The sequence below is a fragment of the Leucoraja erinacea genome, chromosome 9 (genome assembly GCF_028641065.1).
Source record: "Leucoraja erinacea ecotype New England chromosome 9, Leri_hhj_1, whole genome shotgun sequence".
Lineage (NCBI taxonomy): Eukaryota > Metazoa > Chordata > Chondrichthyes > Rajiformes > Rajidae > Leucoraja > Leucoraja erinaceus.
In genome coordinates, this window is record NC_073385.1 from 45,104,892 (window position 1) to 45,132,123 (window position 27,232).

The window sequence follows — 27,232 nt, forward strand, 5'->3', positions numbered from 1 at the left end:
GTTGGCTTCAAGACAGCTCTCAGGCATCTCTTCTGATGCTCACCTTTCGAGATTCAGTTGTTATTGTTCAATTTAACTTCTGTACATTGAATGGACTGTGGCCAACACGCCTGGGGCATAAACACACCTGTATGAAAGGAGCCTTATTGTGGCAACTATCTCGTCCAAACTACATACATACTCCCCATTTCCATACTAAGAAAGAATGCTCCATCCTCCCCTATGGCACTTCTTGCCTGAAGTGCACTTCATATTTCTGCTGACCCGTAAAGCCTTATCCACAGTCAAGAGCATTTTTCCGTTTTTATTTATTAAGGCTATAAGACCTAAAGAATGGGGATTAGAGAGGTAACTTTATATTTGGCTGTCTGTCAGTCACAAAACAAAAATTCTCTCAGGATCCACAGAGCAAATCAGAGTGAAGTTTCCTTATTGGGATTAGTTCCATTAGCCCAGACCCAAACATTTTAGTTTGACATGTATATTGCTGAAGTAAATTCCACTCTTCACCTCCACACATATCACCAGCACACAGCATTCAGTAGATGCAGCGTTAGGCCGACTTCTCATTTACAGAGTGCATGGTAGATGTTTTTGCAAAAAGATTTCTGGATGGACCAGTGAACGATTATCTTTGTAGATAAATCTGATGTGGTTAAGATGCTTCGCTATTAATCATCCATGATGATAAACTCTTAACATAATCAATACCTCACTTTTATGCGACGGTGTTAGATTACTTGATTGAATTGGAGATTATATTAATGGACTTAATAAATCCTGAACTCAACATGTAGAGCGATGAGTCTCAAATTTTATATTAAACACAAGACAATCTGGAGGTAATTATAGTTTTAAAAAAACATTGTGCACAACACAAGCAACTTGAAAATAGCTTATTATTTTGAACATGGCTCTTCATATTACAGAGAAGTAAACCATATATTTGATGCCATCTTATAGTCAGCTGCTTGGTCTACCTTACAAATCTTTGAAACCACTAGTTCAGGTCAATAAACTGAAGTGCCTGACCTCCAACTACTCTTGCAAGTGTCATTTAGAATAAGAGCAGTGAATCACGAACAGAGTAGAAAATATCTCAATTATGGGACTGATTGACTCCATAGAGAGTTGTTGCTCTGTCATTACTGTAGACAGGGAGCAGCCTGTATTGTGTATTAGCAGAGTTTAAAATTATTTTCAGTGGAACAACAGCAGGGCAATTCTATACAAGGGTAGAGTGATAATTATTTAATCAATATTGTCGAACATCATTCCTACATTCAACAGCCCCCACTCAGAGATAACACAAAATACCAATTTCATTCTGCCTTAGTTTCTGCACTATTTACATAAGGATTTGTCTACAAGTTCTGATCTTCAGCAACCAAATCAAAATGTGCAACCACAGTTTTGCAATGAAATTAAACTTCACTTTTTGTTTAAATGTGCACAATGTGAGATGTATTTTAGGGCACATCATGTAAAGCAAACACTCAACATGGGATTTGAATCAGAGTTAAATCTGTACCTACTGGTAGAGCACTGGATCAACCTGACTTCTTGCAGATCCCAAGGCAAAACCCACAAAGCCTAACTGTCAAGAAAACGCAAATGAAAGGAGATACTGGTTGTAGAGTGGTGTGTCAGGTTCATCCCTGAGGCCAGCGAATTGTGTTTTCTGAGTCGTCTGACATTAATAGTGCATAGAGCTCTCCCTCCTTTACACTCATGTTAAACCTCAAGTATGTTTGTGCGAAAGCCTCTATCCTCTGACTATTTGTTTCAATTAATGGAATGGAATTAATTGAACGGACGAAGTTCTACTTTAAATTATCCGTAGATAGCACTCTTTGTATGCCCAACTTCTAAATAGAAAACCATTCCCTTGTGTGATTTACATCACACATGATTTTACAATATTTTTCTTACTTGTACTCTCCAAACTTTGTCACTAAAACCCAAGTTTATCAATTAAATAAAAATCCATGCTAGTTTGAAGTGACTTGCCCAAATGACCCAGTCTCAGAGCAGAAGGATAAATGTGATATAATGAGCTATCACTGGTTTCCTAACATCTTTATGACTGATGTGCATTTTTCAAAATAGCTTCTTCTCCAGTTGCTGAAGTTGTATACAGTGGATTTACATAATACTGCCAAATATCAACATAATTAATGTGCACGTCCAAAATCCATGCCATTAAACTATGTCAATACATTAGCTTTCCACAAAAAGCATGAATAATTTGTGCGCATTTAGGCAAGGTTAAATGATGGTAGCAGAACTAACCTAAAGAGGGTGCTATTTTAAACTTGTCAACCTCCCCCACTGGATTTTTCAACTTTCTTTATCCCCATTGTGGCCCTGATTATCGAACAAGTGACTTATCTTTCAGCATTTACAGAGAGACAGAAGGAGTCGACCTAAAGGCGCTATATAAATCCCATCCATTATTATTATTATTACTTTGATAAAACTTTCATATCCAGGCAAAGATAAAAGATAATGGATAACCTTGAGGTGCTAGTTCCTAAATTTCTCAATATTTAACGATGTGAATTTTTTTTGCTGAAGAAAAGGGACCTGTGTATAATGAGAGGACTGATTAGTACTTTTTAAAGCAAATTCTAAAATATAGTTAATCATTAGGTGCGCAACAAGATTGGAATATAATTTGAACATTTGGCTCGTATTTATGGGAATATTAAGCTGTTCCATTCCCCTTTGCAGACCTATAATGGTTTGACCAATAGAGACCAAGGTTTCACACACAGGGGATCAAAAACTGATGTCTAGACCTAACCACTTAAGACAGGTGACTATTAGTCCTAGTCCCCATGGTGACTGCCTCTTAACTGTCTGTCTGGTCTACATTAATATCTTAAGATTTTTTATTTATAAACTCCAATCTAGAAAAGGTGCCAACTTAAGCCATTCCAACTGTGCTGCAGAGATTAATTTTCTGTAATACAAACATTTTATTTTAGTAACTGGCAGTCTTAAGCAAAAGTAAAGACTTCTCGTAGCAGCCAATGACAGTAGTTTTCCATTCCTGACATTTAGAAATTATAGAGCAAATCTCAACCATTAATTGGCACATTCACAAATTACCATCCATATCAGACGATCCAGTGAGGTTTGATAACATTAGCCCTTCTGTGGAATCTTCTTTAATTCAATTTATCTTCACCTTCTACCAAATATGGTGTTCCACCTTAAACGTCTGTGTGCCACAAGCAGACTATATCGCTGCTTTGAGTGTTACTGATAGCCTTTATGAAATGTGTTCTCGCCTGTGAAGCCAGCAGGTCTTCTGTTTGGTAAACAACTACAAGCATTTCAAATCCCTTTTACACCATTTTCTCTCCTTTCTTCCTGACATAGTGAGTGCTAATTACATCCCTTTGAAAAATATAGTATTTTTGCACTATCTATACCACAGGAACAGTGAAAATGGATAACATGCCACGTATAATGGAAGGAATCTAAAAGTGAATTGATCGTTCTGGGAATTCTGTCCAATTGTACCCCAGGAGCGGGAGAGACTTGAAACGTTGCCAACTAGAACAGGTCAGCCAATGGTTTTTGCCCTGTCAGTTATAAAGAAGTCTTGCTAAACTCCCAGGGCTGTAAAGATGAGCGCTGGCTCGGAATAATGTTTAACCATATTCTACCAAGGGCAAATTAAACAGGAAAATAAGGTGAGTTTAGTTTATTGTCACATGTACTGAGGTACAGTGAAAAGCTTTTGTTGCATGTGAACCAGTCAGCGGAAAGGCAATACATGATCACAATGGAGCAATCCACAGTGTACACATACAGGATAAAGGGAATAACGGGAATAACGTTTAGCGCATGATAAAGTACAGTAAAGTCCAATCAAAGATAGTCCGAGGGTCTCCAATGTGGTAGATAGTAGCTCTGGACTGCTCTCTAGTTGTTGATAGGATGGTTCAGTTACCCCATAACAGCTGGGAAGAAACTGTCCCTGAATCTGGAGGTGAGCGTGTACTTATGTACATTTCGCCCGATGGGAGAGGGGAGAAGAGGGAGTGGCCGGGGTGCACTCTGGTCTCTTCAACAGAAAAACTACCACCAGTAAACCTTACTCGCAATTCAATCATGTTTTGGAAAAGGAACATCAGCAACAGGAGAAGCCCATTCAGCCCATCTTCACTCCTACATTGCCCTTTGGTTAGATCCTATCTGGTCTTCATTTCAATTCTATTTGACTTGGCTCCGTCTTGCTCAATTTACACTTCCCTTCCAAAGTTCTACCAATCTCAGTATTCAAATTACAGGTTTACATTAGCTTTAGTACTTTAGTTGAGAGATACAGCGCGGAAACAGGCTCTGCGGCGGTCCGCACCGACCAGCGATCACTCCGTATACTCATACTATTCTACACACTTGGGGCAATTTACAATTTTTCTGATGTCAATTAACCTACAAACCTGTACGTCCTTGGAGTGTAGAAGAAAATCCACATGGTCACAGGGAGAAGGTACAAACTCCATACAGACAGTACCTCTAGTCAGGATTGAACCTGTATGGCAGCAACTCTAGTCCTGCACCACTGGCTGCCCCTCTACATTTCCCGATTTGATGGTTTTAATTCTGGGTTCCATCATTTTCAATACCCTCTATCAATGGACATAGGTTTCCTACATCACGTCTGTAAGCTCCTTCCAACATTTTGAACACTTCAATTGTCCACATGCCCATTTATACCATTATACCACATTTATACCATTTATACCATGTATTCTTTATAAAGGATAAACCCTAACAAGTAAAAATTTGGATTTAAAGTTACAGTGCCTTTTAATGCCAATCTATTTGAGCTTTTGTGTTAAAAATGGAATTAAATGGTTTAGAGGGATATGGGCCAAATGCGGGCTGGTGGGGCTAGTGTAGATGGGGAGTCTTGATCGGCATGGGCAAGTTGGATCGAAGGGCCTATTTCCATGCTGTATGACTCTATGAATGTACAGTACCATGTACTACTGACCATGTAGATGCTCTGCATAAGGCCTCACCTTAAACTAATGTTATACTGCAGCAGATGTGAGCCTAAATGATGGGTGCTTCACTGCTAGGAATGGGCATACATCACAGGGTAGATTGGATTTGATGGCACCTTTAAATTATAGAGTGCAATTTGTGTTGAGACTAAGTTAGACCCTGTGTGCACTGAAGCTAACTGGATGGCTTAAACTATAAATCTTACACGATGGGCAGGTGCTGCCTTGAAGACTTCTGTATTCCGCATATAAAAGGGAACAGCGAGTGGGAGTTGCTTCAATTGGCGATTCAGTAAGGTAGTTCCTAAACTCAAGTGCAGAATACATGAAGACTTGTGATAATGCAGACACCATCAAAAAGAACATTTTATTTTACAAAATGTAATGCAGAACGCACACAAGTAAAAATAGATGCTCTTTCCCCCTCACTTAGCTGTTTAAAAGCGCAGCCTACCACATTGTTCTTTATATCTGCTTTAGCCAGTTTTATTTTGACATTGTTTTTAGTGATTTGCTGTGAAATATCAGACTGACTGCTCACTCAACCCCTCCTCAACCACTTCCCTCAACCACTTCCCCAACCCCCCCCCCCCCCCCCACTCCACCCCCACTTCCAGCCCCAATTGCTCCTTTTTATAGCCTTCGTTCGATGGCCTTTTCATCTCAGTGATGCTGTCGTTGGTCACAAATCTCACTGCTATTCCACTGTGACATCTTCACTCCTTTGCTGCTGCTCATTAACAAACAATACTGCTGTGAAATTGGTTTAATGACAAAGTAATAAAATTGCTATTCAACTCACAGATTGCCCGAGGCTCCTCGAGCTCCTACAAGGCTTACACTGTGTGCCAAGATGCATTAAGCTGCTTATTTGTGTACACTGCATCCTTCACTCTGTTTTAGTCTATTTTTCTCTGTCTATATTCAATACTGTTTCCTTGCTGCCTCCCACCTTAAAATTAACGTTGATTTATGCGTGTAACCTGTGCCACATTGACTCGCTGTGCTATACATCACACGGCTGGTACTATAGATATTCATAAAGGAAACACGGGCCCTCAAACAAAGGAAACAAACCATTAAATATACAATTCTCTATTTAGATTTATCACAATATTAGCAGATAATTTTGACCTGTATCTTCTCAAATATGTAATGTTTCCAATCTTACTTGTTTTACATCTTAATACCTTGCTCACAAGTATTTAAGGGCCTGGGTTGGAAAAGGCTTCATAAATTTTTGTTTACAGAACAGTGATTTGTGCCATTGATGCCACATAAATTTATGGTTTTAAATCGTCATAATTTAAATGGTTAAATTAAACCATTTAACCATTTATAAGTGTTTAAAGTGCCACCATTTCTTGCTTGGCAGGGAATGTTGATGTTGTATTTACTATGCCTTGACAATTTTCTTTACAGTAGAAAGTGAACGTAAATGCATTATGGCTAAATCCCTCCAGAGAATGTTAAATATACACTGTTGTTCGGTGATGGATGAGGTTTCTCTGAACTGTCCCCACCATCATATATTGGCACAAAATGCTGGAGTAACTTAGCGGGTCTGGCGGCATTTCTGGAGAAAAGGAATAGTTGACATTCTTCAGACCACTATCACCTCCCCGCTATCACCTCCACAAGATGACATTGCTCCTTTAAATATCAGTTTGCCTTCTCGCTTGGGCTATTTGAAGATTTTATTAATACAAGATGTACGTATACCTACAAAGCTGTTTTTGCTGCCACCTGTTTTTCATAACGAGTGCCCATTTTCTAAAACTACTTGGTTACCATTTCTAGAGGCCACCACCTCCCCCCTGATTTACTGTTGATGGACAAGAGTGAAATAACCAACCAGCTATGGAGCAGGTGGGTAATTCTAATTATAAGCAGCCAACATTTTTATTGCTATAATGTAAGGAACTCTTACGAGTTATTTGAGCTTTTTTTTTGCTTGTCTCCCAAAACAAGCCTTTTGGCTTTCTTGAAGCAGCGGTTTGGTTTGGAACAGTTCTGTTCAATGTGCACAAGGAATGCCTGGCAAGAGCTTCATGGGGGAGTGAAATACAATAGGCAAGTGGCCACAAGAGGCAAATGGTTATTGTGGGGGGAGCAGCTGATGGGTAGGCATTGAAGAAAAGGGTTTTATAACCAGACAAGTCAAACAATGTGAGAGAGCAATCTGAGAAGGAGGTCGCAAATAGTCTGGAGGAGGTGGTTCGAGAAGAGACAATTCATGGTGGAAATGGAGGAACAAAAATTAAAGCGCAGCACACAGTGGTGCAGCACCTGAGACCCAGGTTCGATCCTGACCTCGGGTGCTGCAGTGAGGAGTTTTGGCGTTCTCCCTGTGACCGTGTGAGTTTGCTCCGGGTGCTCCGGTTTCCTCGCACATCCTAAAAATGACCGGCACGGACCAATGACCAGCACGGACTTGCTGGGTTGAAGGGCCTGTTTCCATGCTGTATCGCTAAGCCTAATAGGTAATGGGAGTACAGGGAGGATAGCTGAGGCAGGATGTGATGTTTCCAAGGAGCTATCCAACTGCCGGGTCTTGTCTATGTCTTTCCACATGTAGTCATCGACTGCCTCATGTACTGTGGAATTACAATGGAATCAAACATTGTGCAATCATCTGGGAACAACCCCACTTCTGACATCTTGTTGGAAGGAAGATGGTTGATGAAGCAGCTGAAGATGGCTGGGGCTAGGACATGGCTACGAGGAACTCCCATGGTGGGGTCATCATATAGGCAAGATTGGCCTCTGTAGCCACAACCATTCCCCCTTGTGTGACACATGACGCCAAGTATGCAAGTGTGTGCTGCCCACTTTGATGCAACTGCAAAATTGCCATAACTCAAATCCCTCTGTAGCATCCTGGCTAATATTTATCCTTAAACTGACGTTATCGGAGAATGTGGATAGGTGATGTTTCAGGTCGGGACCCTTCTTCGGATGGATTATAGGTGGGGGGCGGGGGAAGAAAACTGGGAGAGAGGAGAGGAAGGATAAATCATGGCATGTTTTTTCCTGCCTCTCCTCTCCCAATTTTCTTTCCCCCTTCTCCCTACCAGCCGTCTGCAAAACTTATCCAGATCAGAAACGTCATCTATCCATGTTCTCCAGAGATGTTGCCTGGCCTGCTAAGTTACTCCAGCACTTTGTGTCCTTTTGTGTCAACCAACATTTGCAGTTCCTTGTTTCTATTTGTTAGAAAACATATTTTCTGATGATATTCAAATGGCAATTTTTGAGAGATTGTCAAATGCAATTAACTAACAGGTTTCCTTCATAACAACAGCAACAAAGAGTAGTAGCCATTTTTTTTCAGATGGCCTGATTTTGGACGAGGTGCCAGTTAAGGGCAGAAAGCATTGGTACAGGGTTAATGTTTCAAGTGAATGATCTTTTATCCGACATTTCATCAGTTTGGATTTGAACCGCGTGTGGCTTCACTTTGCAGGGGTTCGTTGAGATGGGAAGACGGACTATGTCCACCAATTGTCTGCAGAAACAGTTCACATCCAAAGACAGTTTGCTGATGCTGCACTATTTTGGATTAAAAGTTTTGGCTCATGTAAGGCTTATTTTCAGACAAGCAGATGAAATAACTGCCAGGGGTTTGGATAAAGAGGATGAAAGATGGATTTGAGTGAATGTAGTTGATCTTAGTTTTCTGGATAGCATCATTGAGGGTCATAACACAAATGGCAACAGCAGAAGTAAACCACAGAAGGAAGGTAATAGTAACTAAAAATGATTGATTGATTGATTGATTGATTGATTGATAAAAATGATTGACTCTTCCTTACGAGCTACCAATCTTGTATTCATTGATAATGTCTGTGCCTCTCTGTCAGAAGACTATGGGTTGGAGCAAATAATGATCTCAGGTGGAATTTACAAAATTTCACAATCATAGATTAGCCAACAAAGGCAGTAAATTTCTTCACATAAACGAGCCAAAATGCATCCCTCAGCCTCGACACCAAGTAGATTATCTGGTCACTTATGTCAAAGCCCTTTCAGTCAAATTGACAGCCACATTTCCCTAACATATTCAAATGCAGGCAAGGTCTGAGCTTCACGGGTGGCAAGCTATAGACTTGATGAGGAAGTCTTGGTATGGATCAAATCTCAACACACATGAGCAGTTAGTTGGCAGGATGCAGCAAAGATTTCAAAAGTGACAATGCTCGGGAGATGCGACGGAACATAATAAGCATCTGGACTAGCTAAGATCAGATGCTACAAGTTCTGAGAAAAAAAAGCACTTGAATTATGTCAATTCAAGGGAAAATTGGAACAGGAGCCAGCAACTGATGTTTTACCTTTTTCTTTGTTTAGTTTAGGGATACAGCACGTAAACAGGCCCTTCAGCCAACTGAGACAACGCCAATCAGCGATCCCCACACACTAGCACTATCCTACACATTAGGGACAATTTGCAATTTTTACCAAAGCCAATTGACCTACAAACCTGTATGTGTTTGGAGTGTGGGAGGAAACCAGAGCACTAGGGGTACACCCATGCGGTCATGGAGGAGAATGTACAAACTCCGTACATACAGCACCCGTAGTCAGGATTGAATCCGGGTGTCTGGCGCTGGAAGGCAGTCACTCTACCGCTGTGCCACCGTGCCGCACCATCTGACTCAGATCACCATTAAGGGCCTGTCCCACTATACGAGTTTACCCAAGAGCTCTCCCGAGTTTAAAAAAAAAATCGAACTCGTGGTAAGTACGTAGAATGTATGTAGCGGGTACGTCGGAGCTCGGGACGTCTCTTAGCGACTCGTAACGCTAACGGCAGGTACTCGGGAAACGCGGTAAGCTTGTGATGTTTTTTCACCATGTTGAAAAATGTCCACGAGAGCCCCGAGTACCTACGAGCGGCTATTACCGTGAATCTCCGAGTTCGAATCTCTGGGGAAACGTACAGTGGGACAGGCCCTTTAAGATCAGTATTTGCGAAGTAGTGATTACAATGATATTGGATGTGTTATTCAAAAGAGAATTAATAGTCACTTGTTGCTACAGTATCTTCGTTAAAAAAGTCAGAGCCATCCCTTGGACAGCACAACAACCAAACAACAATGTTGGCAACATTATCAGCACAATGATTCAATTTTACCAAGTGCCTTCAGGTCACACAAGACACTAGTGTACAATTAAGGCGGTTATTATAACCTTTTGTGACTTTCCTCGCTATATGTTCCTACTTGGCAAATTGTGTAGTTGCAGCTCAGAAGTCAGTAAATGGAATCCATGTGCTGTTTGCATCATCTCAAGTTCGAGATGTAGCAGATTGCAGTATAAACACACTGGGATATAAGTCACTGAACTCTAGTGTTCCTCTCATAGCAAATTGATAGCATAATTTTATTATGCTATGAACAATGACTATAGGGAATGTGCAAGATCTGCACAGCTCTACATATAATCCATTTGACTAAATGTAACACTTCCATTAGATGAGTGTATAATGAAAGCAGTACTGGATGCCAGCAAGGACTATAACATTTCAGTTTTCAGATCTTGTCAAAAGGGCACACAATAAATCATACATATAGCTTATTAAATGTCATAGGCAGGTGATCCAACAGGGAGGACAAGGGGGGTGCTTATATTGCAAGATGACTTCGCTGTCATGTGATATGTATTCTTCAGAGCGCTAAGGTCAGAAATCCTTCACATGGATTTTAATAAGCTCCTTATTACCGTCTTTCAATGCTAATTATTTGATATATCCTTTCGGTAACCATCTATTAATATTGAAGTGGTAGCCATATTTTAACAATGATTGGGTAATAACAATCATTGTTCATTTTTATATAATTGATAATGTAATTCCACTGAAGAAGTGGGAAGATTCTACTGTTGGGGCAGAATAAAAATCGAGAAAAATCTGGCTATTAATTTCCACTCGATTTTAATACGTTGTGAGGATAAAAAGGACCATTTTATTTTCATAATGAAATAAAGTGATTTCAAATTGCCAATGCAATAGCATACCCTTGTAGGAGATCACAAAATCCGATTAATTACAACATTAAGTATTAAAATTAGAATTTATTATAAATATCTAAAATTTCTTAATGAAAGCCAAATTTAAAAGTAAATCAAACATTAATTAAAAATTATATAGTGGAGAAAGGTAATCTCGTAAGTTGAATTATCAACCAATATGTATGCTGAACGAGGCACGTGAATATTGTGGCTCTATGGACAGCTCGAAAGGTTGGTGTTCTGCAGTAAATGATTCCCCAATGCCTTTTCACCATATCCTGTCCACAAGTCAGGAGTGTAATGGATATTCTCCTCATGTCTGATTAACTTAGCCCCAACAACATTTAAGAAATGCAACATCCTCCAGGTCAAGACAGACCATTTGATTGGCAACCTATCCATAACAGTCACTTCCTCCATCACTAGTGTGCTGTGAATGAATGTACATCATCTGTAAGATACACTGACGCAACTCACCGCGCCTTCTGACACGGCACCACCCAAGTCTGCAGCATCATCTAGCAACTAGAAGTACAAGGTCAACAAACACATAAAAACACCACCACCTCCAACTTGCCCAGCAAGTCACACACCATGTTTAGCGGGATATGAACCTTACCAAGGTAGGTGGGACTAGTGTAGATGGGGTGTCTTGGTCGGCATGGGCAAGTTGGGCTAAAGGGCAAGTTGCCGTGCTCTGACTCTATGACCATCTTGACTTATGCAGCTTGGATCAATATTCTGTAACCTCCTTCCCAACAACTCTGGGAGCACCCTCACCAAACAGAACGCAATGATTCAAGTGGCTCAACATCACCTTTTTCAAGGGCAATTAGGGATGGGCAAATATACAATAAATTAATAAATAAAGGTCCTGTCTCTTGTGTCATGTCAGCACTATTTTAGGCCATTAGCAATTCTGTTAGTATTAACTGAGACAAATACAACTGCAAGCCTTTAAAAAAAAAATCAGTTCATGATATGCAGTCACATATACACTCAATAATGTACAGCATGTAATCCAGAAAGATAAACTGAATCTGTACATTAATACAAAATTTGGCATCTGCCATCATTCATCATATAGGATAAGATAAATTTCACACCATATGTTGATTCTTGCCAAAAGCCACCACAATATTTTCCCATGAGTCACAACTGAATCCAAAGATGTTTTCACAACAATCAGATAAACTTAAAGAAACAGTAATTTGACACTACAGAGGAAAACCTCAGTCTTCAGGTATCATGTGATTTCAAATCCCATACAGTACTACAATTCCTCTAAGTGAGAGTGCCCCAGAGAATTAAGTAAACCTTTCTTTCTAAATTTAGAACTGAAACGAAAGACAAAGCTAAAAATGCTGTTCATTGTACATAAAGTAGCCTTTTATCTTGCTATTTATCATTGCCCAGGAACATTTGCAATATTTCTAATCACTTTATCCCGAATATTGTCTAATATTCTTTTTTTTTTATTATTGCCTCTAGCGAATGAAATTAAGTAAATGGTAAGGAATCGCAAACACGTTTCCTGCTGATGGGAATGATGCGCCACTTGCTGTATCAAAACAGAGCTTCCTCCTGACCTCTCCAAGCCTTGATTGTGCTGCTGAGACAAAGGAATGATTCAGCATGCCCTTTCATGTGGCTGCCTCAAACTAACAGCGTCAGACCACTGGCACTGACCATTAATTTGCTGATATCAAAGAGGAAAATTCTACAAATTAATTGGGGCACTTCTGCAAAACACCCTTCTACTTGGGAAACAAGAACTTAATTTGACTGATTTTGGTTAAAGCTATTTATGAATCCTTTCCCATTTTTAATAGTGTGCAGTCCCTGCACTTTACGATGTCTAATGGGACTATGATCTGGCACTTGGTACCCCATGTCGAGTGTTTACAAACATAAATCCTTACGTCCCCTTCGACTCGGTGCTGTATATCTAATTCTTGCTTCAAAATTGACAATGTCAGCTGATCGCTCTGAAGCTTTTGATGTTTGGGTGGCTGAGCTCTTAACGTTGTCATTTCTTTAGGAAACATTAAATTATTAAGTTGGAACAAAATGTACCATATCTAGCATAACATAAACTGGCAAAATTAAAATATTTAACTGGCGCAGCAGCTTTAAATGTTATCTAACTCACTGGCTTCACGATACCCTTTCAAAGAAGGATACAAATATTGTACTTCACAAAATGTGTTATTCTGATATAAAACAACTTGGTAATTTTTTGATCTTCAATACAGCAGTTTATTTCTGCATAAGTCAGCCTGACAGAATGTGGGCAACTCAATTTTCTGCACTGTAGCTAGGCACATTGCCTTTTACGTAGTGCTAGCATGAAAAGGCCGTGGCTAAGCTTTGGTTACTGGTGTAATTGAAATGCTATCCACACTATAGGGTGCATTAAAGTCAGATAACAGCAGTTCCTGTGGCCAATTTAAGTAGCTTGACTTCCCTAGGAAAAAAAAAATTGCCTGACAGATAAGGCAGACAAACTGGCTAATTCTCCAGGCATGTCTCTCATTGTGATCCTAGAAAAATGAGAAAAAAATGAATCACAGAACCACAAAATCAATTGACCCTCAGGTTGCTCATCAGCCACGGAGTCCGATAAACCTAAAAGCTTCGTTAATGTCTGCCTGCCTGTATCCCATAGATAGAGCACTTTGTAAATGAACCTGCTTTGATAAATATATTAAGGAAAGCTGCGAATAAAAGGAAAGTCTTCTCATTTGTAAATACAACCTCTGCTACATGGAATTATAATGATAAAATGGGGTTCCATGTAATTAAGTTTGTATAAGACCTGAAATCCGTGCAAATACCTTCCCTGAATTTTGAAAGGAAACTGTCAGTTCAATTAATCTGAACATCACCCGAGAATGTACTGAACAAAATTAAGCTGCAGATAAAGCCCGGGCCAGTATTTTGATAAGTAATTCCTGTATCATTTCTTTGGTACTATGATCATTTCATTTAATCCAACCTCCCCACATCTCCCCCACTCCCATTCAAAGTTACGTGTTAAGCCATCTACAAAGGGACAACTAGTATTACTACTGTGGCAGTAATCCATCATATCGCACATGTAAAATGGGAAAAAAAGTATACTTTTTTTTTAAATGATCAAAAAGGAAAATCAATATCCCATTCTAAATATGGTTCTGAAATGGGACAATGCAAAACCTTCTATCCAGGCCGCCACAACCAAAGTTGCATGTTTGCGTGTTAAATAGTTTCGTATCACCCAAAAATAATAAGGGGCCTCGTTACAAAACATAGCACCTTTCCATAGAGAGAAAGCATAGGAGAGATAAGTCACTCACCAGTTGTTGACTTGTAGGATCGTGAGTCCTGTGTCCTGGGCTAACTGTTTCTTCTGCTCCTCTGATGGATACGGATGCTGTGAAAAATAATAAGCATCAGTCATGAGAAGCTTGGAACCGCAAAACAAAAGCTGGCACTGATTAAATTCACTCCGACTACAGAAGGACAGTGTTTCATTAAAAATATCTCTGCAAGGAAAGAAAGTAATGCTCATCTAATATGGATTTTTTTTTTAAATGAAATAAATTATTTTGATTGCTGGGTGTTGACACGTTTTTGGATCAGCCTCCAGCCCTTTTGAAAGCCATGTAATTGCAGGAGGTTTTCCTCATCTTACCTTGTCCATATTAGTAATGACCCCTTGCTACTACTAAACCACTAATAGTTTCAGCAGCAGCGAATGAAATGAATAGGATGAATCTAAATTCACAGTTGGTAATTTGCATTGTATAAGGCTTCCTTAGCCTCTTGGACAGCCCTTGGTCATCAATCCTTGGCTGTCAGTTGCTGCACTCTGCCACAGTGATAGATATGCTTCCTAACACCAGAATTCATCCAAACAATGTGATTGTCCTTTATTTTACACTTATTAATGAAGATAATGGCTCAAAAAAAGTCCAAGGATATTTTTTTGTGGTAAGAATAGGGAGGGAACTCAAAAGGCTTACATCATAATTTGTGAATGGTTAAAATGCATGTTTTGGAATCATTTCTTAGTAAATCTCTAGTGGCTCAAGTTTGCAGCCTCAAACATACTGGTTATTACGTGTTGTCAAAATATGCATTTCCCCTTTCCATCTAATCCATCAATATTAGTTCTTGCTGCAATGGAGCCAGTATGGATGACAATGAAGTGTCGCTATGAAACCAAGACTAGTGATTGTAGGAGAAGCAAGGCATCGTCAGGTAATGCAGTTCTGCTATGCATATGGCCATTTGAAATCTCTAATCCAGTCATTTCTGGCATAGCCATCCTGTAGCAATTGAGGTCTCCCAGTGGAATACATGCTAGAATATAGCAACAATGATGATGGATCACTTCATCACTGTGGAACCAGACTGTGGTGAATTAAGGACACAGGTCGTAGGTTTGGCTGTCCTGAAACCACTCTGTACTGATGAAGCTTTCACAGAGGTGTAAAATGGTAGCTACTCAGAGTATGACATTTTTCTTTTAACCAGATATTAATTTTCATCTTTCCTGCTAAAAATTAAAAACTCTATGCCTTAAGTCATTTCGCCAGCAATAGTTACAAATGATTTTTGCTCTAAATACATTCTGTTGGATTCCACATTGGAATTTTTTTGCACAAGATTAATTGTATAGTCAATGTAAGCTGCACTGAATGTGGATCTAAGTGTTACTACTTCCTGACAACAGCCAAAACAGGCAGGAATGCATGACTCACTTGGGCTCACAGACATGTACTACTAAACATGGAGAGAGAGCAAAGCACAGGCATTCAGACTGCAGCAAATGGCTCTACTTGCTCGCTGCCTTACCAGGGCTACAGGCCGCACAATGACAATAATGGAAGCTCCAGCGAAAGGCCATCGTGACGGCGTGTCTGGAGAAATGAAACAGTTATCATTTCTTACACTTCAAAGGTCGGGATCATAAGCCAGTGGCTGTGTAATGTTACTGTGAACAGGGTTCCCCCACAGAAACCAGTCTCTGCCCCCTCAACAATAGCTGGCTTTCGCTGCTTCTTTTCTCTGGCTTCCAGCCAGGTGCCGGTTTGGTACACCATTAATTTATGTTCAGTGAATTGATGCGGGTCTAGAGAAATGTTTTTTCATCAATTTATCTTCCAAGTTGAAACTGCGTCCTGCCAGGTTTTGAGTTGATAATGTTAAAGGCATATATTGAAGTCAAACGTGAAGTTGAGGTAAGTTTTGTTGTTTCAAAAAGGTGCTAATGCATGTATAATGTGATGATATTCAAATACCCACTTATTTCCCTAACATGCATCTCTCACAAAGGAGATTATTTTTACTGAATGTGGGTGTTAATCTATAAATTGCTACTCTATCATAAATTCATGGAAATAAACAGAGATAGCCCTCTGACTAAACATCAACGCCAATGCAATGGGCTGTGCATGCATTGTAAACCAGAATGTCGGCAGAGTCAAATCTAGATACATCAGACAAACCCGACGTCACACATGCACAAAGAAATCTGCCTTACATCATGGGTAGTTTATTCCATAAAATAATCACAACTTTTCACTGTAAACTTGAACAGGATTGTGCCTGGATAGTGGAGTGGATGTGGAGAGGATGTTTCAACTAGTGGGAGAGTCTAGGACCAGAGGCCATGACCTCCAAATAAATGGACGTACCGTTAGAAAGGAGAGACGGAATTTCTTTAGTCAGGGGGTGGTTAGTGAATCTGTGGAATTCATTGCCACAGAAGGCTGTGGAGGCCAAGTCAATGGATATTATTAGGTGGAGATTGACATTCTTGATTACAAAGGTTATCAGGGGTTATAGGAAGAAGGCTGGAGAATGTGGTTGAGAGGGAAAGATAGGTCAGCCATGATTGAATGGCAGAGCAGATCTGATGGACCGAATGGCCTAATTCTGCTCCTATAACTTAGGAACTTATGAAAAAAAATGCATAACATGAAAACATTGGCAGAATTAAATTTAATGAATGCTGAAAATTTCCCTACAATATTCACAAATAATCGTGCTTGTAGTTTGTTAGCATGCTTGGACACAAACCCAGATAAAGGTTAAAATACCGTGTGCATAATTGATTACAACCAAATTACCTTGTGTCCCAGTTACACCGCATGTTTGATGTTCATATGGTTAGATTTTTCACACCATACCAATATGAACTATGCGGTGGAACGTTGCCAATTTTGCAGAAACTGCTAATTCAGTATCAGTAGCAAATTCACTGGAGCAACGACAGAACAAATGGAGGGTGTAACCGTAACTGTTCCTTACAACCATGTTTAAATTCTGCTCCACTTACGCAGTTTGACAGAGACCACTACGTTAAGCGCCATTCTCTACACAAGATGGAATGAAAGGTGCAAGGAAAGATTATCCACAGGAGTAAAAAAAATAGACCAGTTTAAACCACCTACTGCTCCTCACTTTAAACAAAACTGCTAAAAAGCACTCAATAGAAAGAATCAGCATAATTGATCCCAAGCACTGATGACCAGAGATGACAGTTCCATCCTGTCCCCTAAATTACTGGATCACTGTAGCCAGAATTTATGGGAGTCAGACAGTGGACCTCACATAGCTCACATATTAGACCATTAGGCATCTAACTACCTCTGAACAATTTCAATGCATTATCTCTCTTTCTCCCTGGGGCACAAACTTCACTCTTCCATACTTTTAATATATTTTGTCGGCACGAAGCAGATCGAGTTATTACATGCCAGCAGAACGCAGCAAACACTAGTACGCTGGCTGTGCGTGCTGCAGTTGTGGTCTCAGCATATCCATGGACTGTAAAATAGGATAAATACTCACACAGTAAACTTTATCTCGCGATGATCGGTATACTCCAGAGCTAGAATTTGATTTGTTTTCACACTGACCATAGATCAATCTCTTTCCTAGAAAGAGGGCTCATTATTTTTGTTTACAAGTCAAGCGCACAAAAATCCACTTATCTTAATTTCATAGAAAAGCCTGCAGAAACCACAAGTAGATGAGTGGTTTCCACATGAATTATCTCAAGTCAGTGGTTACAAGGCGTCCCATTAAAAATCTTTGCATACAGCTCGTGAAAGAAAGAATCCAGTCAGACGACGGAACAATGGACTGTCAACAGAAAAGGATTGACACATCACTACCGAGCCAAGAAGTAGTTATTGGTGGATAGTTTGCCTCCCAAGATGGGAGATAGGGACATCCAGGAAAGGAAGAGAAGTGTGTAGCAAACATAGAAACTTAGAAAATAGGTGCAGGAGTAGGCCATTCGGCCCTTCGAGCCTGCACCGCCATTCAATATGATCATGGCTGATCATCCAACTCAGTATCCTGTACCTGCCTTCTCTCCATACCCCCTGATCCCTTTAGCCACAAGGGCCACATCTAACTCCCTCTTAAATATAGCCAATGACTGGCCTCAACTACCTTCTGTGGCAGAGAATTCCAGAGATTCACCACTCTCTGTGTGCAAAATGTTTTTCTCATCTCGGTCCTAAAAGATGTCCACCTTATCCTTAAACTGTGACCCCTTGTTCTGGACTTCCCCAACATCGGGAACAATCTTCCTGCATCTAGCCTGTCCAACCTCTTAAGAATTTTGTAAGTTTCTATAAGATCCCCCCTGCAGATGCTGGTTTACACTGAAGATAGACACAAATGCTGGAGTAACTCAGCGGGACAGGCAGCATCTCTGGAGAGAAGGAATGGGTGATGTTTCGGGTCGAGACCCTTCTTCAGCATTTTGTGTCTATCTTCAAAGGAAGGTAAGTGTTAGAGATAGTTCAGGTGAATTTGAGAGAAAGGGTGGAAGTTGGTGCTAGATGATAAAACTTGATGAGAATGCAGCACCAATAGAGTGAAAAGGAGTTGTCCATGTGACTACAGGCTCCGTCTGTACGGATTTGTATGTTTTCTCCGTGACTCACGTGGGTTTTCTCCAGGATCGCTAGTTTCCACCCACACTCCAAAAACACCCACGTTTGTGGGTTAATTGGCTTGATATAATTGTAAATTGTCCCTAGTGTGTGTAGGATAGCATTAGGGTGCAGGGATTGCAGGTTGGTAGACCGAACTGCCTATATCCGCGCTGTATCTCTAAACTAAACATCTCTAACAATCGAACCAGCATCTGCAGCCTCTTGTGAAGAAGTCCATCAAATCAAATTGAAGAAAGTTATGAATTATAAATGATTAAACCATGGTATCAGGATTGATTGTTTTTTAGGGGAAGAGATGCAGAGAGAAACTAAAGAGGTAATTTGGATAATTCTTCAACATTAATTTAACGCGGCAATTAGTTCAACTTGGCATCATGTTCCGCATGGCCACTGTGGACCAAAGGGTCTGTTCCTTTGCTGTACTGTTCTATGAGAGGTGCAGTGTAAATGCTGGTGGTATTTGCCAAGACAACAATGATATAATACACCATGAATACTGGCAGGGAGCATTTGTGCTGAATGACCTAATCTATGTTGCACATTCAAAGTTCTGGGATTGAGGGAGTCCAATTTGAATCTGCGAATTACAGAGTGTGGTAAATGCACTGATACTTAAAAACTTGGCTGAAAAAAATTATATAAAGCTCACTCCAGTTCTTCTGGCCAAAATGTTGGCAAACAGGGATGAACGAGCTGAAATTGGCAACAAAAGTGCAGCAAGAGATCATGTTGAAGTCGAAGAACTGGGGGAGGGAGTCAGTATCGAATCTAAATTCAGCAAGATTTAGCCAAATATAGACCATTCCAATCTTTAACTATAATGTGAACTCACTAATACCTGGCATGCACTTGTACCTGGAATGTACAAATTTGTTCTTAGCAGAAGGGCTTGAAAACCCTTTTTCTATAGTCGTAGCCACTGCACAAAAAAAGCACAATGCTGGAATGTTAAAGACTAAATATCCCCCAACGTGAGAAATGACAAATGGTGATGATAAGCTTTATCCGGTTGTTGGGGAGGATGGTGGTTCCTTATATAAGGGATAAGGGGAAATCCTTTAAAACCGTGATGAGAAGAACTTATGTTTCTATGTTATATATTGGGACGGGAATTATACTGAAGTATCACAGGAGAGAGGTACTGGGCAGTGAGAACGGAGGCACTGTAGAGGGAAAGAACACACAAGGAAGTCTGGATCAAGGAGACTGTAATGGATAGCAGCCAGAAGCGTAGAGATATCTTGAGAGAGGCACAGTTGAAAGGCGGCCTGGGAGTTGATTGAGAGACGTGCTGGTGATTGCGATGAGGAGCTTTAGACAATGTTAAAACTCGCCACAGATTGCAGGAATTCCAGACGCAATTTATTGCCGAAACTGTTTTAAATCTACGTCAAATCATCCTGGTTCAAAAGCTTCAAGCTTGTGACACTCGTCTCCGGTAATGAATCCCAAAGCTTGTCAACAGTAAAGCAGAATTCAGAAAAAAAGCATAAAAGTAATAGCAAATAACAATCCCAGTAATCAGTAGAATATGTGAAATTTAATCCCAAATTCCGATAATCACAACATGAATTTGGGATTGCAACTTCTGGGTGCCAATACAACGGCACCGTTTATATGACTGCACTGCACAATGTTATAACAACTTAATTTTCAAACTCCGTACAGACAGCACCCGTGGTCAGGATCGTACCTGGGTCTCTGCTGCTGTATGGCAACATCTTTGCCACTGTGCTGCCCTTTAGCACTACAACTTTAGGAACAGTACTGAAGAAAGTGGATCTGATCACTAGTAATAAACATCCTCATAAAATGCAGCTTTTATGTTTGGTATCATTATGTTTGGTGGAAATGCAATGCTTGTTCTTGTGCTAAATGGGAACTATTTAGCATCAGTGGAGGAGTGGGAGTTGGACTAGTGTGCAATGAAAATTTGTATTCTTGGGCGCTGGTACATGTGATCCTAAGGAGACTCATGAAAGAGATGCACATAAGCCAAAGTCCTTAGATACAGAAGGATTAAATTTCAGAAGATTATGTTTCTATTGGGGATATCAAGATTTAAAAGCCTAGAATGATCCAACCATTTATCATAGCTGTGTAGCTATAAAGCTAACGACCTTTTCTACATCAAACGCTAACTTCAACTGCATGTGAAAAGTCAGCACACAGACTGGACAAGCTGCTTAGCACCCTACTGACGGAGCAATTCTCAAGTAAACCCAGGAGACACTGCATTTAAATCAGAATGAACCTTACGTACTGCATTCTCTGTGGATCTATAAACATAAATGGTAATTTAGATAAGGGTTAGCCAGCTAAAACAAATGTAATTTTGTATAAACTCAATTTGTATTTTAAGTGCACTTCAGTATTAAAGGAACGGCTCACCAACTGTTATTCCGACCACATAAAAGCTACTAAAAGGAATAAGAAACAAAATATTTTTGAACATGCATGCAGAACATATATTTCAGTTCTTACCTATTATCGCTGACCTGAACTAACAGCATTTGCTTCTTTTCTTTCACTAGTGGTTTTCCCAGTCTGGCCTAACAGGAAGTCTAAAGTGATCCTGACTCCTCCCAGGAGGCTGTTCATCAGCTAGCTCAGCTTACAGCAATAAAAAAATTGGTAATGTGCAAGAGTAATTGGTAATGCGCATTGGTTTCTATCAAATTATCTTTTATTACAAAAGATAATAAAAGAGCAACTGTCCTACCACATCGTGGCGAAGGCTACTGATCTTTTATGTCTCCTTGGCATTAGCATGACAATACTCATGTTCAACCATTGTAATCATTACCAATTCCAGTAATGCTGACTAAATTGTTGCGCACACCAGCGGGTCATTAGCCTTTGAGCTGGATATATAATAGGTCTGAAACAGATTTGATAAACCCCAAGTTCTTTCTTGCTGACAAGTGTCTTCATTCTTTTCAACAACTCTCAGAGCCGTACAGGAAGAATGGAGGGGTAGGCGCGAACTGAAGCAGCCCTGAAAGCTTAGTAGGCATATGCTGAATTGCTGTCGACTAACAGTGGAAGACAGCTGTTGGTTTTTACTTGGCATCAGAATAATTAATGAAGTAATCAAGCTATCAACTGCATGCTTTGACCAGCAGGCATTACCTTAACTAATGCCTTCAAACTAGGCACCAGTTGTAACTGCTACCGGGGAGAATAATCCTTTTTTTTTTAATATTAGAGAGTAAAGGAAACTCAATTGCCTCAAACTGTTACCCCTGTTTCCTCTGCTGTCTGTCTGCTGTGTTGAACAGCATTTATTGTGCTCTTAATAGTGAAGGATTATTGGGATGGAGTGGTGGTGAGGCCACGACAGGATTTTCAGCATTCTTAGATCTGTTCCTCTTGCTTGAGCCAATGTCTGACCTGGCTGTTACTAATATTCATGTGTAGTTGATCCAGAAAGCTGCATATAATCTTCCTCTCCCTAATTCACATCGACATATTCGTTATTCAAATCTGCACATTCCGTCAGCACTGCTGTAACAGTTTTAAATCTGTGTGCTGAAGATATTTTCCAATGCATCTTTTAACCATTATCCTTTTAATAACCAAATCTAGTCTAAATCAGATGCTAATCTGATCTATCAGTCTTCAGAAAGATGCTGCATGGCCAAGGGAACTACGATTTGTGATGTGCAAGGTTGTGATCCTACTTGCTCATTCACATTAGTTAATTGTCATATACACCAGGGTGTGCAATGACATTCTTTGTACACATGAAGATCACAGTTAACTGTATACATAGATGTAATGATCAATACAACAATGACGCGTACAAAACAGCAGAATGGGGCAAGATTGTAGTGCAAAATCTAAGTAGAGAACAAGAATATTAAAAGTACAAAACGTAATACCTGAATGAGGTTGAGGTAAGAGTGGGTGGGCTGAAGGGGCTATTCCTATGCTGTATCTCTAAAGTCTAATTCTGTACTCAGTTCCTAGTGCAATCAAGGCAGTTTGTAATTTCAAGTTTACATTGGAAACAAGCCGGCGATGGCGGCGGTGCTTACCCAGAAGATCACGCGCCGCAGAAATTGCCCAGGATACAGCTGAGACAGTTAATACTACTGGTGAGTTATTTCAGGCAGGGGATAAGGGTGGGGTGTGTGATTCCGACTTACGTTAAATCTGATTTACGTTCAATCTGATTAGCGTAAGGGTTCACAGAACGTGACCCTTTTGTAAGTCGGGAAGTGCCTGTAGATGGTCACACCTCTGGAAATGGGGAGTGAAAGAGGTGATTGGTTCACAAGTCGGATAGCGGTGGGAAAGAAGCTGTTCTTAAGTTGAGGCATCTGAGCTTTTCAGCTCCAAGTGCATTGTCTGCGGTCAGTAAGAGGGTTTCTTTGTACCAAAGGCTAAAACTGAACTATGTGGGCTGGCGTGCATCAAAAACAAATCTTCAGCTGAGCCAGGAATGGGACGTAGCAAGCGCGGAGACGCAAATCCGGCAGCCAAGTCTGGTTGACATTTGAACTTAGGCTTCCCCTCAGGGGCGAGTTTTCCAGTTCTTGGCCAGCAGTCTGCAAAAGGGAAGTAAAACTACTTGGGCTTGGCATTGCTCAAGGGTGCCTCCAGGTAAATCAACTAAGGAGAGAAACTGACAGCATCTGTTTGCAGCATTTTATCCTCCCCGCTCATATAGAAGGTGAAAAGGAGGTAGAAAAGATCTTTTTTTTACTGGAAATAATGCTGGGTTTTTTCTGTTCCAAAATATGCTATATTTTTCACAAATCGTATAGTTGTGATCGTTAAAGAACAGGGAGAGGTTCACATGAGGTCTTGTAGAAGGATTTCACTATACAGCACAGAAAAATCTGCTTGTTATGTAAGTTATCAGATTTAATTTGAAAATAAAGGCAGAACCTAGGCCTGATAAAAGCCAGAGCAGCTTTTTTCTGCTTTTCACTGCTTTGTGTGACCCTGCCTACTTGGTGCTGTAATAGGATATCATAGAGATTCTCCCCTGGAATTGCCAATCATCACCTGAAAAGCAATTCTGTTGACTCTGGGAAGCACTTCAGTGGCTAAGGAAGTTTAGCACTCTCTCTCTCTCTCTCTCTCTCTCTCTCTCTAGCGCACACACATGCACACATAGAAATCTATTTACCCACCTGCACAAAATATACAGACACACACAAAATGCACACATGCTCACACAGCACGCTCAGCAGCACAAGATGACATGCGCAGGAAAATACGCAGCCACATGCATGTGTTCATACACACAACCCAGAAGCATGTAAGCGCAGGAAAACACAAAGTGCTGGAGCAATTCAAAGGGTCAGGCAGCATCCCTGGAGGACATGGATAGGTGACGTTTCGGGTCGGATCCTTTTGAGTCCCGACCCGACCACGATTTGTCACCGATTCATGTTCTCCAGAGATGCTGCCTGACCCTCTGAGCTAATCCAGCACTGAGTGGCCTTTTTTTTGTAAACCAGCATCCGCAGTCTCTTGTATCCACATGGGAAACACAGATGGTGAAGTAAAGGGATCAAGTATTACACGTCTGAAAGCCAATACCAATGTGCAGTCATCAAAATGCAGTTTGCAAAAACAACTTGCTGGAGTAACTCAGCGGGTTAAGCCGCATCACCGGAGAACATGGATAGGTGATGTTGTGGGTTGGGATTCGTCTCCAGCTTGTTCTTCTACAACACACAAGCTCACATGGTCTCGCAAACACACACATGCACACGCACATACACATTCAGACACACACGCGCACAACACCGAAGCACGCAAGCAACCATGGTCAAACGCATGGTCACGGAACAGCAAGAGTGCTGTCTGTACAAAATGTTTGTGTACTGAAGAAGGGTCTTGACCCGAAACGTCACCCATTCCTTTTCCCCAGAGATGCTGCCTGTCCCGCTGAGTTACTCCAGCTTTGTGTGTTCATCTTCAGTGTTAGTGTACCGGTTGATCACTAGTCGGCACGGACTCGGTGGGCCAAAGGGGCCCCTTTCCTTGCTGCATCTCGAAAGTCTAAAGCATGCACGTTTACCTGCGCATGAGTGACATTTGCCGTTTCCACCCTCCCTGCCTCCAAAACTAAGCCGAATATGATACACACCAGGACACTGCAGGGTGGAGAATTGCTCAACCCTACCTCGGTAGGCCATGGCTTTTAGTCTTCATGTAAATCAGTGCCTGTCACTGCATGCATGATTCACTGCTCAGAGTGAACTGTTCTGTGACGAATGAGCCCTGCTTAATTTGGCAGTGATTATGCAGGCTGCTAGCCCCCTAAACCCCTTTGAACTTGTAATTGCTGCAGGTTTAAATAATGAACATTAAGGTGGGGGGGATCTCAGAAAAGTGTGGATAATTACAGGGTTTTGTTCTTTTCGCTGGCAAAGGGTGGCTGAGGTGACTCTGACCCGTCGGTATCAAAGTAGCCTGCGCAAGATTGCTTTGACACCAGGAAATCTCAAGAGCCCATGAGAAAGGAGGAGCAATGGTGGCAATGAATATTCATGTCAGACCCTGCTTCCACCTCTGTTGCTGTCTTGCTTTCTATTTCTTTTGTGGTAAATTAAAGCAGCTCACAAATATGTAACATGCAGAAAAGGAGCGCTTTAATAGTTGCACTCTGGGACGTGCTCAGACGTCCAAAATTATTGTACCATTGAAAAGAAAATCTGTCTAAGTTTGAGGTAACTTGTACTTACATAGTTTTGCATGACACGTCACAACTGATGTAGAATGCACCCAAATCACAAAAACCTTTCAATGCACTAGGGCCGTGTTTAATTTCCAAGTTAATCAGTGAAGATTTATAGCAGCACAGGCAAACTAAACATTAAAACTCTCTGTGTCTGTTTTTGATTTTACTACTTGCCTCCCCTTCATTCGACTCCCCTCCCACCCCACAGAATCCTTCTTTGTCTATTTGCACTTTTGCTCTGGATTTTCTTTATCCTGGTGTGAGACGAATATCAAAGACCTACGCTATTTGTAGGCCTCCAGCGCATAACAACATCTCAATGGTACATTTTTAGAACCTGCGTCAAAACATGGCACCCAATGATTAATGGCCACTACATTGAAAGCAGTAGCCCGTCAACGACGCCCTCCAGCAAGGCTGCGGAGGAGTACACAACCCTGCTCTGCTAAGGTTGGCGCTGCCAAAGTATCCAGACCCAGAGGATGACTGACACAAAGCAACACAAGAAAACACTCAGCTAAACTACCAATCCTAGCACGCGTTGCCAATTCAGGCGCACATCGCCATACCTTCTCATTACATTCCACATAATCAATAGGGTCCGTGTGATTGAAAGAGGAACATAGTCGAAACGATCTGGGGTTTCAGTGCCGAAAATGAAAGGTCATCGTGGTAAAGTCATTTTCTGGCTATTTCACGCGAGGGCTGGTGAATTCTTTATCTTAATCTTTTCCATTTTGATCTTGCATTGTTGGAATATTAAGTGGCAGACACTGCCAGGAAGGTGAAGATGGATTAATTAAAAAGCACATTTAGGTGTTAGGTGAAAATTTATTAATGTGAAACTACATAAATTGTACAGAAATACTCTTAACTTTAAATTTAGAAAGCTTTTCTGAAAGCGTTTCTCTTGTTACTGTTAATTCCGTTTAAAACACATCCTACAAGAACTACAGAGGATCCAAAGAGAGGGATAGCACCGATTTTTCGGCAACTGAAAACAGGCCCTTCGGCCCACCGAGTCCGCGCCGATCCCCGTACTACCCCGCAGGATAATACACGAGCACTATCGAACGGACAATTTACAATTTTTTTTTACCAAAGCCAATTAACCTAAAAACCTATATGTCTTTGGAATATGGTGATACCGTAGCACCTTGGGAAAATCCACGTGATCCTGGGGAGAATGTATAAACTCCACACAGACAGTCAGGATCAATCTGGGGTCTCTGGCGCTGTACGACACCAGCTCCAGTTCACTGGGCGGCCACAGATGACATTGCAGGTTGCGGACACTCCTTCAGGCCATGTGCCTCCTTCCCAAAAGAGTTCATTCACATTTTATATTTGTTCTATTTAAGTTCTAGTAATCTATGGAGCTATAGAGAGAGGCAGGAGGGGTTTAATTAGTGGGTGAGAGGTGCATTGTAGAATTATAATTATGTGACCTCTGTTGGTCTGGCAAAATGGACTAAGGGTGCCAGGAAAATCAGTGGTGGGCCTTTAGTTTAATTTAGTTTAGAGAT

General features: G+C 40.8%; 1 protein-coding gene across 9 annotated transcripts in view; it reads right to left on the reverse strand.

The window, feature by feature from the left end:
* The window catches only part of meis2a (Meis homeobox 2a), a 124,044-nt gene that overhangs the window by 30,309 nt on the left and 66,503 nt on the right, over nucleotides 1-27,232 (reverse strand). For all 9 annotated transcript variants that reach the window (XM_055640709.1, XM_055640707.1, XM_055640708.1 and 6 more), the window contains one exon: nucleotides 14,378-14,454. In XM_055640709.1, the coding sequence (XP_055496684.1) occupies nucleotides 14,378-14,454 (77 nt within the window). The remainder of the gene's footprint in view (nucleotides 1-14,377; nucleotides 14,455-27,232) is intronic.